This window comes from Pantherophis guttatus, chromosome 3, assembly GCF_059756535.1.
Source record: "Pantherophis guttatus breed Tessera chromosome 3, ASM5975653v1, whole genome shotgun sequence".
NCBI classification, from domain to species: domain Eukaryota; kingdom Metazoa; phylum Chordata; class Lepidosauria; order Squamata; family Colubridae; genus Pantherophis; species Pantherophis guttatus.
Genome location: NC_142065.1, coordinates 86,398,511 through 86,414,583, shown reverse-complemented (window position 1 = coordinate 86,414,583; position 16,073 = coordinate 86,398,511). Strand labels below are relative to the sequence as shown.

Here is a 16,073-nt window from a genome sequence, read left to right as displayed (position 1 = left end):
TCAAACACATTATGGGAAGTCCCAGCTCCGGAAAAGGTTGTCATGGTGAGGAAAGAAAGAGAATCGGATGACCAGAAACAAGATGGATGGACTGGGTGACAATGGCGATATGAATGCATGATGAGTGGCATTGTTGGAAGAGATGAAGGACCAGGTTGGGGACTGATCAACATGGAGAAAATCTATGTAGTCACTAGAAGTCGAAAATGACTTGATGGCAATAATCAGCTAACATATGAAAAATTATTGGAAATTCAAAACCTTGCAACTATCTGTAAATCTTAACTCGGTCTAATAAAGACACTGGTTCTTTTTATAGTTTTACCTCCCAGTGCAACGGTGCTTGCTTACTCCAGCTGAACATGCACAGGATTTACACCCTCCTTTTCTTGCAGGGCAAGTTCCCAGAACGTGCTAAGCCCCGTTTGTGTAAATGCAACCTCTAGATTTCTGTCCCGTCCACTATGGAAAGAATCCTCGGTTCTTTAAAAGATGGCAAGCAGGCTTGGGAAACGCCATTCGAATTAAAGAGGCTGAGAAATGAAAGAAAGAGCTGAACAAGGGCGGGAATAAGCAGCTTTTGCCGGAAGCGAGTCGGAAACCTTTAAAAAGCAGCGCTGGCAACTCTAAAATAAGATCTTTGAAGAAATCTCTTCTGCTCCTGAACCGGGGCGAAAGTCGATCACTGAAGTTGTATAGCAAATGTGCCAAGAATCCAACAGGTGGCTCCGTGGCGCAATGGATAGCGCATTGGACTTCTAGAGGTTGAAGACATTCAAAGGTTCCGGGTTCGAGTCCCGGCGGAGTCGGGAACCCCAATTTTATTTACCTTCCTCTTATTTTTAAAAGTGCTTCCTGGATGATCAGAATCCAGAGTCAATTATTTGCCGAGTCGCCGATAAGCGGCCGATTTTTAATCGCTTGCAAAGCACGACGTGGAACCTCCCCCTCTCCCCCCCTCCCTCCCCTTTGCAAGGCCGCGCTCTCTTTCCCTCGGCGCGCGCCGCCTGGTGACTCGGCAGGGAGGCTGTCTGGCCTGAGGGGCGGGGAAATGCCGGAGGGGCGGGTCTAGGCGGGAAGGACGCGCGTGATTGACGGACCGGGTTTCCCCAGGGCCTCCGAGGTGGAGACCCGGGAGAGCGAGAGCGGCGCTTCTCAACCTCAGCCACTTTGAGGAGGCGTGGACTTCAACTCCCAGAATTCCTAGCTGGCAAGGACCCTGAAGGCATTATGGGAGTTGAAGTCTCTTAACAAGAACGTGGTCTGGGAAGAGTGGCGCTAGTCCAGCCGCTCATGGGTAGTAACAAGGCAGGCAGCAACAGCGTTGCCTTCCTGAAGGCTTTCAGTAAAGCCGAATTCTAGCATCGGTGCAGCAATTTATTCCGATCCCGCTCTGAAATACGCATCGCAATTAGCCCTGTGCCTGAGCTGTTGAGCCACCAAGCCTTCATCAAATATTTTACACCCATCATTCAACATTTTTACAAGATTTGACCATTTCTCTTGAGGTTTATTTGGCTGTTAAGCCTGACACAGAATTTGATGTTTAATTGAAAGGCAATGACGTTTATTTCACAATAGTTTCCAGTCGCCCCGAATAGAGACTACATTACAAGGTCATAAAAAGGGGATTGACATTATTATGTATTATGATGACAACTTAAGACTCCTCATGCTGGGTAAGAAAGCACAGGTCGTCCTCGATTTATGACCACAATTGCACCCAAAATTTCTGTGGCTAGGCGAGGTATTTGTTAAGTGAGCTTTGCCCCATTTTAACCCTCACCCTAACCTTTCTTTCCAAAGTTGTTAAGTGAATCACTGCAGTTGTTAAGTGAATCACTGCAGTTGTTAAGTTAGTAACCTGGCTGTTAAGTGAATCTGGATTTCTGGTCGACTTTGCTTGTCCCAAAGTCTCAAAAGTTGATCACGTGAGCCAGGGACACTGCAACCCGTCATAAATATGAGCCAGTTGCCAAGCGTCTGAATTTTGATTATGTGACCATGGTGAGGCTACAATGGTCATAAGTGTGAAAAACAGTAATAAATCTCTAGATGAACTGTTATAAATTAAGACTACCTATACTTCAGCCATATTGCTGAGCTGGACCCTCAGGCTTCTGAAGTGAAGATCTACATTCATAACTAATTACCAGGAATGCGGGTGGGCATAACTTATTACTGCAAATAAATGAATAAGGCTGAGTGTCTTCCCAGATGAACGCACTACCAAGCAAAGTGCCCTCTGTTCTAAGATGGCCGTTGTGGGTTCAGATGGATTATTAAAGAAGATGCTAGAGTTATGGCACATATTGCCGTATGTAAACATCCTACTTTTGTTAACGAAGTATTTTAAAATAAAATCATGATAGAAGCAGTAGTTTTTCAGTTGTGGAAGAATATACAGTATTTTACTTTATATTATTTGTAATTATTTATAGTTTATATATTTTATTCAGGATCCAATCTGAGTCGGTCACCAGAACCAGAGGTTTTGTTTTTCGAGCTTTTGGAGTCATGCTGAAACTCATCTTCAAGAAACTTCTCTCTAGCCTTTTCTTATCTTTAGAGAAGTTCCCTGAAGATGGGCTCCAACATGTCCAAAAGCTAGGAAGATGAAACCTCTGGTCACAGTGACCGACCAGATTGGATCCTGCAACATTATCCTTGGACACATATATTCACCTTTATTCATATATAATTTACTTATATGTATATAAAATACTTATGTGTATTTGTTTAAGTACTGATCCCAGTGGTTATTGGCCCATTGCGTGGCATGCCAAAAAAAGCCTTGGACAACACTTAGAAAATCTGTGCATTGTTCATTTCTCTATTGCAAAATGCCACACTGCTTTGATCTGCCCATATTGATATTTTACAACATCCTAGATTCTTGGAAAGAATTAGATCTGAATAAAGACCAACATCAGCTGAAGAACTGGCGGTTGTGATTTCATGCTGTGGGATGTAATAATATTGCCCAACTCTGTGACTGCGTGTTTTATAATTGGTAGAAGTATTTAATAACAAAGAATACAGAAAACACAAAAGCAGCACAAGAGAAAAGAGCTGTGGCAAAGGAAACAAACTCAGAGAGGAACAAAAAGGAATAAAGAGGTGTAAATCATTCTCTCCAATGGCCGCGGTGAAGAACCTCCAAAATACCAGTAATGTGGAAGCTGAATGAATTTCAGAGGAAGTATAGAAAAGTAGGTAGAGCCTGGAGGTAGAATCAAGAGAGGAAGTCCAACCCCTCTTGAATTCCATTAATTCCTTTTTAAAATTAGGTTATAAAATATAAAAATACAAAAGAAAATAGTAGAAAAAAGAGGTAGGGGAGAGGAAGGAAAAAGTGTAGGAAAAAGTGGAAAACTAAAGAAAAGGCATTTACTTCTGACTCCCTTTGGTGCAGTAGAATAAGATAGTAACATCAAACCTCAACTTTTTACTTTTACTTAACAGTATTCCAAGTACCTCCCCCCCACCCCACTCTACCCCCATGCCTCTGCCTCCACCTGTTACTGTTGCGAGGCAAAGGTGGCGGGGTGTGGGTGGCACCATGCCACGCTACCTGCACTATTGGCCCCTGCCACCCGTCGTTGTCCTCCAGCTCCACCCCACCTGTGATGGCCCTGGCGAACAGGAAGGGTGAAGAGCCCGTCCTCAAGACGCAGCTGGGACTCCCCTCCCCACCTTGCCCCCCAGCCTCCTGCTTGGATGGACAGCCTAGTGGTCGCGGCACTCGGACTCATCTGCACAGCCCGAGTATGCTGGCCAAGGGGCTTTTAGGCTGCGGCTGCTGGCTGACACTGTCGGCCCCTGCGCGCTTGCCACCTCTTGTGCTAGCCACCCCCACCCACCGAGGGCTGACGATCTTAACTGGAACTAATTTTTGGGGTAGAGCTTATATTACGAGCATCTGGAAAAATCATGTTAGGATTTATTTTCTGTTTGGGTCTTATTTTCAGAGAAACATGGTATATATTAAAGAAAGCTTACGAATTCTTAAAAAATATTTTAATAGATATACAAAGAGGATATACTTTTACAGCAGCCACATTTCAAATATAATCTTATATGATTTTTTTTAAGTTAGACTCACTGCTATTTTACTTTAAATGGACAGTTCGATTTTAAACTAGATTGTTTTTTCTAAAAATTTTAACGTCGTCTTCTCTGCTGCATATTTTCATCGGTACGTAACAAAGGGTTTCACATTCAGTTCCAAAATCTTATTGGAAAAAGCCCTATACCCCTTCTTGTCTTCTTGCTGTTAATGTGATCAATCTTAGCTGACCATTTGTGCAAAATTTCAACTCATAAATTCACCATTAAAAACTAAGTTCCAGCATTTGCTGTCAAAATCTATTTGTGAAATTTCTTCTTCTTCTGATTTTTCTTTCCTGCTGAGAGGGCCTCTTTCTCAGCAATTATGTCCTGGTACTTCCTTTTATTGTACCTGAATAAGAGAAACAATTTTTGTGAAGAATGAATGCAACCAAACACAGAATCCAACACCCCCCCAATCCTGTATACAATTATTGTTTTAAAAATTCATCAAATTAATTTCCAACTCTGTGGAATTTAATCATGGCAATTAAATACAGCTACTAAGTGAGAGTGCATCTAAAACCCAGAAGCATGAGAAAAACCACATCAACTCATCTTTTAGTTAAGCTATTCATGTACATGTAGCCCTTGACTTATGACCACAATTGAGTCCAAAATTTATGTTGCTAATTGAGAAATTTGTTAAGTGAGTTTTGTTCCATTTTAGGACTTTTCTTGCCACATTTGTTAAGTGAATCACTGCAGTTGTTATATTAGTAACACAGTTGTTAAGTGAATTTGTCTTTCTTCCCCACTGACTTTGCTTCTCAGAAGGGTGCAAAAGGTGATCACATGACCTTGGGACACAGCAAGTCATAAATGTGAACCGGTGGCCAGGCATCCAAATGTAAATCATGTGGCTGTGGGGATGCTGCAATGGTTATAGCTGTGAAAAATGGTCATAAGTCATTTCTTTCAGTGCCACTGTAACTTTGAACGGTCAGTAAACAAACTGTTGTAACTCGAGGACTAACTGTATGTTTCTTGGCTGACCACCTTGGAAACAAGATACTACATCAGAGTCTTACTACAATCCAACAAGGTCACTGCAACTAATTATTAGCACAAGATTATCTACATGCCTAGAGCATTGAGAGGTAATATTTGAGGGCATCTGCTGGTATGCTGAGAATATTACTTGTGTCTCAAGCTCATAGGTGGAAAGACCTATGTTTGCTTTTAACTTAAGGAACATTTGCTAACAGTTATATAAGTAATATATAATAAATAATATTGAAAAAGTATACAAATTAAAGGTCTCCAACTAATGAAAACATCATAAAATTAACCAAACAAGATGGAACCAAAGGCCCAATAGCCTAGAAAACCTCTTTGGAGTAGCTTCTGGTAGACAGGATGAGATGCTGTCTCAAAGAAATGGTGCATTTGCTGAAAAACTGGGCGTATCTAAGTCCCAGTTATGGAATCTCATCAAATTTCAATCATTGCCGCTCCTGTCTTGAAAAAGTTCATTCAGAAATAAGATCATCTCCCATACTCTTATAAAAGCTTAGCTTTTGGGGCTTGGATATAATATTGGTCCTGCCTAACACAGGGAATATGTATATGTGAGTTGGCATCAACTGTATGTAGGCCATTTTGGATTTTTTAAAAAAATGTTCCTATTTTCAATCCAATTAGTATATTAGGTTTATGCACCATCAAGAGTCTTTTATGACTGGAATGGGTTGTTAAGCCTAGCAAGAAAATAAAACAAAGGGAATACAATATTGTCTTCCCATACTCTAAATCAGAGGTCTTCAAACTTGGCAGCTTTAAGACTTGTGGACTTCAACTCCCAGAATTCTCCAGACCCCTGCTCTTAATTATTGCTATAAAACAAAAAGGCCTGTGATCCTTAACACCTCCTAGACATCATCTGAATGAGGAGAAAAGAATTTGTTGCATATATAGTAACTATCAGGAAATAATAAAAACAATCCAGAAATCACAAAAGGCAGCAAATCATATAAGAACAAAAAAATGGTCAATGTATTTCAAATGAAAGGGAAATCAAGGTGACAGCTCATCTAAAATTGAGAAGACAGGCAGACAACCATTGTGCTCCAGGAAGTCATTTTTTAATTTAAGTACTGCAATGGAAACCCCTCCAAATCTTATAACCCAAATCATGCATTTTAAGAGGCATTCCAACACGTTACAGGGCCTTCCATATGGGATGAACTGCATCATATAGGATGGAGGAACTCATTCAGCTATCCCTAACAGCAATGAAACACATTATTTTACAACACCCAAATGAGTATATAAAAGTGAAATTGTAAATACCGTCTAAACTCTGAATCTGCTAGAAGTTCATCCACAATCGTTTTCTTCCTCTCTTTCTTGGGAATACGAGCATGATAGAAATCTGCTGGAGAATCCACAATAGTTCCAACCTGAAAAAGAAAATGCCAAGATGAATTTGTTTTTATTTAAAGAGGTGATGGAAAATTAATCTAAGGATAACATTTATTGATACTGAATTCATTTGGAGTGCTCATCCTCGTCTTTTAGTGTACAGGTAGTCCTTGACTTACAACAGTTCATTTAGTGATCTTTCAAAGTTACAACGGCTCTGAAAAAAGTGACATGACTGTTTTTCACAGTTATGACCCAAGGTCACATGATCAAAATTCAGACCCTTGGCAACTGACTCATATTTATGACTGTTGCAGTGTCCCAGGGCAAAGTCAATAGGGAATCCAGATTCACTTAACAACTGTGTTGCTAACTTGACAACTGCAGTGATTCATTTAGCAACTGTGGCAAGAAAGGTTGTAAAATGAGGCAAAATTCACATATGTGTCTCACTTAGTCACATAAATTTTGGGCTCAACTGTGGTCTTAAGTCGAGGACTACCTGTACAGAAACTTAATCAGCCCTATTGACTGAAAACAATTTCAGCAACATTACAGAAGAACAAAAAGTATTTTGAAAACAAAAAAATGGGATAGGGAATCAAAATACAGTTTACAGAGAAAATCCAAAGGCCAGGAATTCCTCATTTACTGCTGAGAGGGAAAAAACTCAACAAGAAAACATAGAAACTGGTAACATATTGTTATAAAAAGAAATATTAACCATTATTTTAAGCAGGAGTACTCCATGTTGCCATGCTAAATATTACGATATCAAAAATACTGTACAAAGAGTATTTTGTACAAAAATACAAAGAAACAGCAAACAAGTTATCATTCCAGGAAAATGTCTAGACAGAAATGAACAAAGAACAATGAACCAGTTCTAAGTAGCATTAGCTAAAATAGTGATTCATAAATCTAGCATACTTTTAAACATGTTGACAATATTTTGTAAAAATAGTAATATGCCTAAAACCTGCAAGGGAAGATGATGACACAATTGGGGTCCATTCTACCTTTCTCTTGAGGTCCCCTGACCTGCCTCTTAACAGTATTTTGGAGGGTTTCCCAACTCCCCAGAACATCTTTTCAGCAGGTACAAATGGAAAAACTGTAAATGAAAATCAACGCCCTTATTTCTCTGCCACGTTATTGCTTCTCCATCAACTACAAAAAAAGATACAATCCATATGCCGTCTTCAAAAAGCAAAGCACACACACACAAGAAATTACTAAAGCAGCAGAGGCTGTGCAGCAAATATAAGCTAGTAAGCAGATGAACAGTTAAGGAAAAAAAAAAAACAATGATAATTTTCCAAGCCCTTGTAAAGCATTTCCAAGTTTTTGTAGCAAAAGTAAAACACCAGCAAAATGTACAATGTTTTGAAGTATATAACTTAGTAAGAAAAAAAAATAGACAAGTTATTTTTATATAGTTTGTTTATAATTGCCACAGTTGCCTGGATGTCACAGAAACATCTTAATAATAAATGTGGGTTTTTTTTAACAAGCCTGATATTTCTTTTGGTGTGAAATGAATAGTGAACATATTACAAACACACACACCTTATATGCAAAGCATTAAACACCATCAACATTCTTACCTGAAAATATTTGGGAAGCCCTTTCCTGTCGTTCTTTTTGTAGAACCGTTTAGGATCTATGGCGGCTCTCATCTGCAAAGCCTTAAGGTCATTTTTCAATTCCTCCGTCATTTCTGGAGCTTTCATACCAAACCAACTGTCACCTGTTGTTTTTGCTCGGTCTTTCTATTTTTGGAAAAAAGTTACAAACATTCTTTCAAAACTCATCAGGGTTATTCAATTCTTATGCCATAACCAGCGGATCGAGACCAAATTTTATAATCCAGCATTGAAGAGGGCAATACGCCCTTCCCCGCAATGAGCCTTCTAGCTTTATAGAGGATAATTTTCAAGGTATTCAAAATATTTTTACCATTTTAAAATGTATGTACTTTAAAGAGTTAATTCCTATCTGAATGGTCTCAATAGAATAATTTTACCAGGGAAATCCTGAGAGATCATGATGATGTTACAGGTAGTCCTTGACTTACAACAGTTCATTTAGTGACCAAAGTTACAATGGCACTGAAAAAAGGGACTGACCATTTTACACACTTATGACCCCCATGGTTATGTGATTTAAAATTTGGGTGCTTGGCAATTGACTCACATTTATGAGGGTTGCAGTTGATCATGTGATCATCTGTTGTGACCTTTTCACAAGCAAAGTCAATGGGGAAGCCAGATTCACTTAACAACCCTGTAAGTAACTTAATAAATGCAGAGATTCACTTAACTGTGGCAAGAAAGGTTGTAAAATGAGGCAAAATTCACTTAACAAATATTTCGCTTAGCAACAGAAATTTTGGGCTCAATTGTGGTCGTAAGTTGAGGACTACCTGTACTTTGGAGTCAAGAAGAGATATTGTCACATACTATATCCAAATGTATTTACAAAGGGGACCTTTTATTTTCTTCAACAGCTTTTCTGAAAGCAAGTTCATGTTAAGAGAAGCAACTACATAGGGAGAAGGAACTCTTTGTTTGGATTACTTTAATGCATTCTACACGGGACTGCCCTTGAAGACCAACCTGGAAAGCTACAACTGGTCCAGAATGTGGCAGCGCATTTATTTCTATTATATTTCACTTTCATTCCAAAAGGCCACAAAGCATAGGAGACCACATGTTATCATCCCATTTTATAACTATTGATGAAGCTAGTAAAAAGTGAGGAAAAAGCAGTAGATACACACCCTTGCAGAGAATTTTTTAAAGGCAGATTTTAAATATGGCATTAACAAAGTGTCAGATTAACAGAGTTGGAAGGGACCTTGTAGGTCTTCTAATTCAACCACTGCCCAAGCAGGAGACCTTATACCACAATCGATACCGCAATGGCATTTTACTTACCTTACGTTGCTTCTTTAACTGATGGATGGATTCTCTTAAAGGTGGAACACATTCCTTTTTCTCAAAATCAGGAGTTATAATACTCTTCTGCAAAAGCTGCCGAGAGATATTTGATTAAGCTAGGCCACAGCTACAAGTACAATGCAAACAGGACTCTTAAAGGCCTTTGGAAAACATGGAGTTAGTAAAATGACCCAACGCTCAAATAGTTCTGGAAAAGCTGCTTGCAAGCTGAGGTTTTCAAGACACTCTTATTAGGAAATACTTAAGATGACTGCCTGGAAAACTTAGTTAATGAGCAGTGCAGGAATAGCCACAGCAGTGCAGGAAAAGCAGCACAAACTAAGCCTGATGTGAAGAGTGTTGCTAAGTATGGACAATTGTACTTGATTCCTAAAAATGCTCAAAGAATATTAGAAAATATAGATTAGAGAACAGGTTATGTAATGGTGTAGTCATTTTGAAGGGGTTGAATAATTCTACTAAGTAAATTCTACTAAGAATTTACCCATGGTTTAGCATCTGAGTACCATCAGCATTGCCTTTTCTGACTAGATTTGACCCACCTTAATAGTTAATAGTGAGGGAGACCAAGGTCTGTTGTTGTTTCCAGCCCTTAGAGAGGTATGTCCAACCTGTAGCCCATGGGCCACACGCAGCCCTGGACAGCTAGTAATGCTGCTCCACAATAAAGGAAGCTTGTTATCTATAGACATCACTTTTATCATATATTTCATATGCAGCCCAAGACAATTTCTCTTCACTCATTGTTTAGCCCAACAAAGGCTAAAGGTTGGACACCCATTGTAAAGAGGCAAGACTGGTGCCTTCATTAAGGGTATTCCAGAAATGAATAAAATCTGAATTATCCCAGAGAGCTTTGGATTCCACATGAAGTTGCATTGTGCTATTTTAATTTGATATTATTTAATCTTAATATTTCATTTATTTATTAAATTGATATGCTGCCCCTCTCACCAATAAGGTGACTCTGAGTGGCTGATAAACAGTAAGATTTAACTTGGTATTAAATTTAATTTACTAGGACCAACTTTTTTGTTGCGTTCTGTAGTTGATGTGAACCACTAAGTGTCACAAGGTATAAATTAAATGTAAGTATGTAAATTAAATATTTTTTTAAAAAAATCATATAAATGTGAATTGTGGCCAAAAGAAAAACTTCTTACAAAAGATCCTACAAAATGTTTGCTTTTTAAATAGTCCAGGTATTTATAATGCTGTTAGAATGACATTTAGGATTTACTACTAATTCTAGTTTTCAATTTAATTGCTATCTTTTGGCAATTACCTCATCTGTTTTTTTCTCTTTCAGCGGTGGAACATTATGGGACCCAGGTTTCTGCTTTCCTGAGTCAAAATTAATATATAATCCTCCAAACTCTTTAATGTTTAATCCAGGATCAATACTGCTTGAAAATGATACTCTAGAAGAGAAAGAACTGATTAGCTAAAAATACTGATATATAATCCAATCAACACATACAGAAAATACTTTTTAATTAAACACTGACAAATTTCAAAACTTGGGTACTTATGTTTACATATCCACTAGCTCCTTTACAGGGGAATTAAACATGTAAACTATTTAAACTATTTTCTATCCAGTGACTAATATTATATACCACACCAAACTGAAGCCAAACAAATCACAAATCAAGTTGTGTCCCATGCCACACTGTAAAACAGAATGTAGTTTGTTTGGATTTGGGTTCGGTATGTTGCAATCCTGCCCGTTGGTTTGTAAGCAGAGCTTCAACATGTAATATGAAGCCAGCCAATAAGCCTTATTAGAAATGTGATTAAATGACCTTTGATTTAGTATGAATTTTCACACAAGTTTTATCAAACACTTTATTCTTTGCCAAATTCATAATCAATTGGCAAATGGCTCTTAGAAGTTAGAGAAACACTTCTAAAACCTTAGGCGGCCAATTTGCCTTTTTGTGGTAGGAACTTAAGATCTTCAGGACCCAGAGGTTTTGTACCCACTATATCTTAGCACAAAACCTAGCCACTCCAACCAAGCCATTTACTAAGCATATAAAGTCTCTTCAAAGAACTTACAATCCTCTGTTTGCATTTAATTCATCTTCGTCCTCATCCATGAACTCTTCTTCACTTTCTTCCACCTCTGATGAATCTTCACTTTGTTTTTCCTCAAAATAATAATCTTTGTGAGAATCTAAGCCAGGAGTTTTATCAATGACAAACACCTCTTGATTATTTGACCGGTTTTCTCTCAAGGGGCTTTCACTACTTTCTTCAACGCCAGTGGCTATTTCGCTCTTTTTCAGTTTTTCCAAGTTATTATTTTCAGATTCCTCACTTGTGAGAAGTGACACAAAAAGGTCTTTCTTATCTTCCCTGCCTTTGGTTGCACGTGAAGAGGATTCAGCAATTACCTCTTCTAGGCTTCCATCACTATCTATGTTTGAAACCGAAGGTCTGCAGTCATCCCTGTTAACAATCGGTGATGTGATTGTTTTGTTGGTGGGGCTACCTAGTTCAGAAATGTCATCACTATCTATTATTTCTTCTCTTTTATGTAAACAGGTCTGTCTAACATTTTCGGGTGTTAAGCTCTTTTTATTTGCTGTTGCTTTTCCTGAGGACTCATTAGATTGTTCAAGGTTTTCTAGATCACATGGGGATCTTCTTGAATTCTGTGAAGGCAACTGGTTTTCAGATTCCTGCATGGGTTTTTCTGAAGATTGATCATGCATTTCTTCTGGACTCTGAATTATTTCAATTATATCGGCTGTTGTTTGTTTTGAAACGGAATGCTCCAATTCATCATCATTGTTCTTTAGTATCTCTTGCTTAGGCAAGTTTTTATTATCTTCCCTTATTACGTCCTCATTACTGCTTGAGAAAATCTGTTTCAGATCATTGCTGGCAACAGATTCAGGAAGACATTTTGTTTTATTGGGGCTAAGGTGCTCTTTTATCCAGTCTGAAGAAAGAGAAGGTGCTTCTTTGGCATTTAAATCAGAAACGGTGGATTCTTCCGAATCAGAGATTACTACTGTTTCAGATGTAATTATACAATCGGGTGTTTCCGTATCCTCTCCTAATGCATTGCTTTTTCTTTCAGTCTGGGATGTTGATTCTGCTTGCAATTTCAGTCGCATACTCCTGGTTACTCGTTTAAATGGGCTAGATTTTTCAAAGGAAATACCTGAGCACCACGATTCAGCATCAGAAACCTCTTCAGCTTGAACCTCACACACTGGTGACACATTACCCTTGACCTGTTGGCGTCTAGATTTTCTCACAGTTTTTGAGGTTCCTGATACAACAGAAGAACACGACTCTGCTTCAGAAATATCATCATGGTCTTGACAATTACTACTTTCATGTGTAACACTTTTTATGCTCGGCCTGTTTTTAGTTGAAGTCTCTGGGGTACAAGGAATTACAATTTGCCGCCTTCTGGTTATTCGTATAAATAATGGTGTCTGAAGACCAGACATGGAAGAACAGGTTGATTCTGCTTCTGAAACATCTCCATCGACTTGAGATTCTGACAGGGGCTCAGCTTTACTTTTACTCAAGACTGTGCATGCTTCTGAAGGCTCTTCTGCATCCAATTTTGTTTCAGAAGCTTTCATTTCTTCATTCTGAGATTCAGACATGACTTGTATATGGGAAATCCTTCTTGTTCTGCTTCTAGTTATCCTCACAGATGGGCTATCTTCCATTGCAGTCTGCTGTAAGAATGAAAAAAATGTCAGGTAACAAGCAAAAATAAAATAAAATAAATACATAAATAAATCCTTGCTCCATGAGAAACTCACAAATTCTGAACTATTAATTATCTATTGTAGATAGATAACAAAGTTATGCCTGCCATCACAAAGCTGATTTTCTATGCGCCAGCTTCTTTATGAACATTACTAGTTTCTCGCATACTTGCTTTGTAGATTTTATACTTGTTGGACAGAAAACATTATGTCAAGGTTAACACTTTTTTTATTAATAACTATTTTTCCTACTTCATAGCTATAATGAAAGATGCCCTGTGCCCAGCGTATCTTATGGGGTATGGTCCAGCAGGAGTTGCCATGGACAAGGGAAAGTGAATTTGGTTTGCTACTCTATTTTCCAAACATAATCTAAGCATTTCATTTGCTATTCTGCATTTCTTGCGAAAAGAGGAGATAATGTTCCTCTATCTCCCCTAACACTTACAGCAGATTATTAAATCACAACCTTGTACTGAAGAAAAAGGTACTTGGCTAAGAAAATAATAATTCATTTGCAGAGGAAGAAAAACTAAGGAAAAATAAAAAAAGAAATGTGTCACTTAATGTTATATCCCAAGCCAACTGCCCCCCCCCCAAGAATTTTAAGAGGGGAACTTTTACTAATCCAATTTTTACAATGAGAAAAATGCCCAATGATTAGTCTATCTACCTAGTTCTGAAATGAATGGATAAATGACCAGGTCTGCTATCGGCTCTGATAAACTGATTCATCACAGAAGGATAGATAGGTGAGACGTGAGGCAGAAAACTATTGTATTGGTGAACACATGCAGTATGATAGAAAAACATTGCAGAAGCCCTGTGCCCTCTGAATTTTACCAGTGTAGTTTCTAAGAAAGAGAACCTGTGAATAAAACGAGAGGGAGAGAAAACAGATGATCAATCAGTCCTCTTATTCAAAAAATCATCACAAAATAAGTTAATTAAAAGTAGAGAAAAATATGACAAACCTATACACAGATTTTGCCGCTAAGGGGAGAAAGGCAGACAGAAAGGAATAAAAAACTTGTTTACGGTTCTTGGCAAAACATTATTATATAATATATATATAGACATTTTCTTTTGAGAGTGGGCATCAGAATTTCATTTTTAAGGTGTGCTAATGTTTTCAACAGAAAAAAAATGACCATAAAGATTATCTTATCTAACTTATCTTATAAACATTGTTAAATTGAGGGAAGAATATTATTCCGCATTTCTTTCAGGTGTGCTTTAAGATTCCCACAGAAACAACAATTCTCATAGTTTTGACAGGATGATTTCCAGACAAAATTCTAATTAGAAAAATGTTAATAGCAATACTGCAGAGGAGTCCAACCCATTGCTCCGTAGATCTGTCTGCTTCGTCCCACCGCGATTATATTCCAAAAGGAACAAAGGCACTTATTCTTTTGGATTAAGGATTAGGAGTAAGCCCTCTAGAATTTCCACCAGGTCAGTAAACGGCGACCATAGTGCTGCCGCCCCACCTTTTTGCCCAAACCAGAAATGAGTTTCTAACAAAACCAAAAACCACCGTCACAAACCGAGGCGGTGCATTCCCGAAGCTTGCCCCTGCCCTCCTCTTTCCTCAGCCGATGTAAATGTTCACTCTCAGCATTTGCGTCCCCTGTCAAGGCAAGCAACATCCCCCCACCCGCCCGTCCCCGAGCGCCCCAAAACCTCCCCGGCTGGTCGACGCCTTCAACTCCAGCCCGGCTCTTTTAACACCGCGCGACCCAAACGCAGCACAGAGACGCGGCACGCGCCCCCGAACAGCGAGAACGTTCGGGAATGGAATGGCCGAGCGCGTTCTGAGTTCCAAGCGCGTGCGCGGGCCGAACCCGACGGAGATGTGCTCGGTGGGGGCGGGGGGCGCCTCTCTCGCTCTCTCTCTCTCACCTCTGCAGCTGGCCGTTCCAACTTCGACTCGCTCAGCCGCGTTACCCGCCTGGTGGCCACCATCTTTCCCGCGTGTGCAGAAGGAAGCGATTGTTCCTGTTTCGCTCCCAGGTGGCTTTGCCACTCCGAAAGAGGTCCGTCCGAGAAACTTCCTGCCCTGCCTCCGCCCAGTTCTTGGCAGGGACGGCTGCAAGCTATTGGTGGATGGAAAGCTGTTCACAAAAGCGTGAAGCCGGGATGAGAGAGAGGAAAAAAAGTCTCCTGTGCAAAGTCCATCTTTAGTCAGCGTAGCTGTACTGCAACGAGGCGTTATTAGCAATTAAAAGAATGCGGGGAAGCGGCACGATTTTTTTTTTTCGGGTTATTCGGAAATACGCTCACCTCAGCCCAAGGCTAGCGTTTTATATGTGGAGAGCAGCAATAGTCTGGGCTACAATCCCTATCGCCTTCACCAATTCAGCTGCTCCTCGTTCTGGATGATGCATTCAGAGGGAAATGGGTTTGGGAATACTGGAATCGCAGGCAAACCTTTCAATTTCCACGATAAAATCGCAACGGAGGTGCCCGTCAAATTAAATATAATTTTACCTCTATCTGAACATGGAAAAAAATTTTAGGTGATGGAAAGGCACTGCTTCCCAAAGCTTTTCCTTCGTTACCCCAAATCCCTTACCAGAAAGTCCTTTTCACCCAATGTAGGTAAAAAGGCCAGTTTAAATGTCCCTGTTGTGATTGGGCAAGGGGCCTGGATGTTACCTAAAGAAAAACCACTTATACTTGTTTTTGGGTAACTTACTTAGATTTGGGAAGCGCTGTTTTAAAATATTTGATTAGTTTAAAAAGATAAAATAATTGCAATTAAAAAACATCACAAATTTGGATTTTTATTCCCCTGCAAGTGCATCTCTCTCTATATATACTTTCCTTAGTTCTGAAATAATACTAGATCGTGTGTCAAGAAATGATTTTAGAGTTTTTACTAATAATGTTA

General features: G+C 39.2%; 1 protein-coding gene and 1 non-coding gene across 5 annotated transcripts; one reads left to right on the top strand and one right to left on the bottom strand.

The window, feature by feature from the left end:
- The first annotated feature begins 724 nt into the window (after positions 1-724).
- TRNAR-UCU (transfer RNA arginine (anticodon UCU)) lies at positions 725-809 on the top strand. The gene is given in 2 exon segments: positions 725-761; positions 774-809. It is a non-coding gene; the product is annotated as a tRNA-Arg (tRNA).
- A 3,195-nt stretch (positions 810-4,004) lies between these two features.
- On the bottom strand, positions 4,005-15,556 carry DNTTIP2 (deoxynucleotidyltransferase terminal interacting protein 2). Of its 4 annotated transcripts, none has more exons than XM_087891110.1 (8): positions 15,083-15,204; positions 13,851-14,045; positions 11,499-13,144; positions 10,723-10,858; positions 9,414-9,509; positions 8,082-8,246; positions 6,403-6,512; positions 4,005-4,462 (listed from the first exon to the last, which is right to left on the bottom strand). In XM_087891110.1, the coding sequence occupies exons 3-8, from the start codon at positions 13,133-13,135 to the stop codon at positions 4,369-4,371; spliced, it is 2,238 nt and encodes a 745-aa protein (XP_087747236.1). In that variant the 5' UTR covers positions 13,136-13,144; positions 13,851-14,045; positions 15,083-15,204; the 3' UTR covers positions 4,005-4,368. The 4 variants fall into 4 exon arrangements, with proteins under 4 accessions (XP_087747236.1, XP_087747235.1, XP_087747237.1 ...); XM_087891109.1 differs by lacking the exon at positions 15,083-15,204 and adding an exon at positions 14,728-15,007; XM_087891111.1 differs by lacking the exon at positions 15,083-15,204 and adding an exon at positions 14,152-14,981.
- Positions 15,557-16,073: the final 517 nt, after the last annotated feature.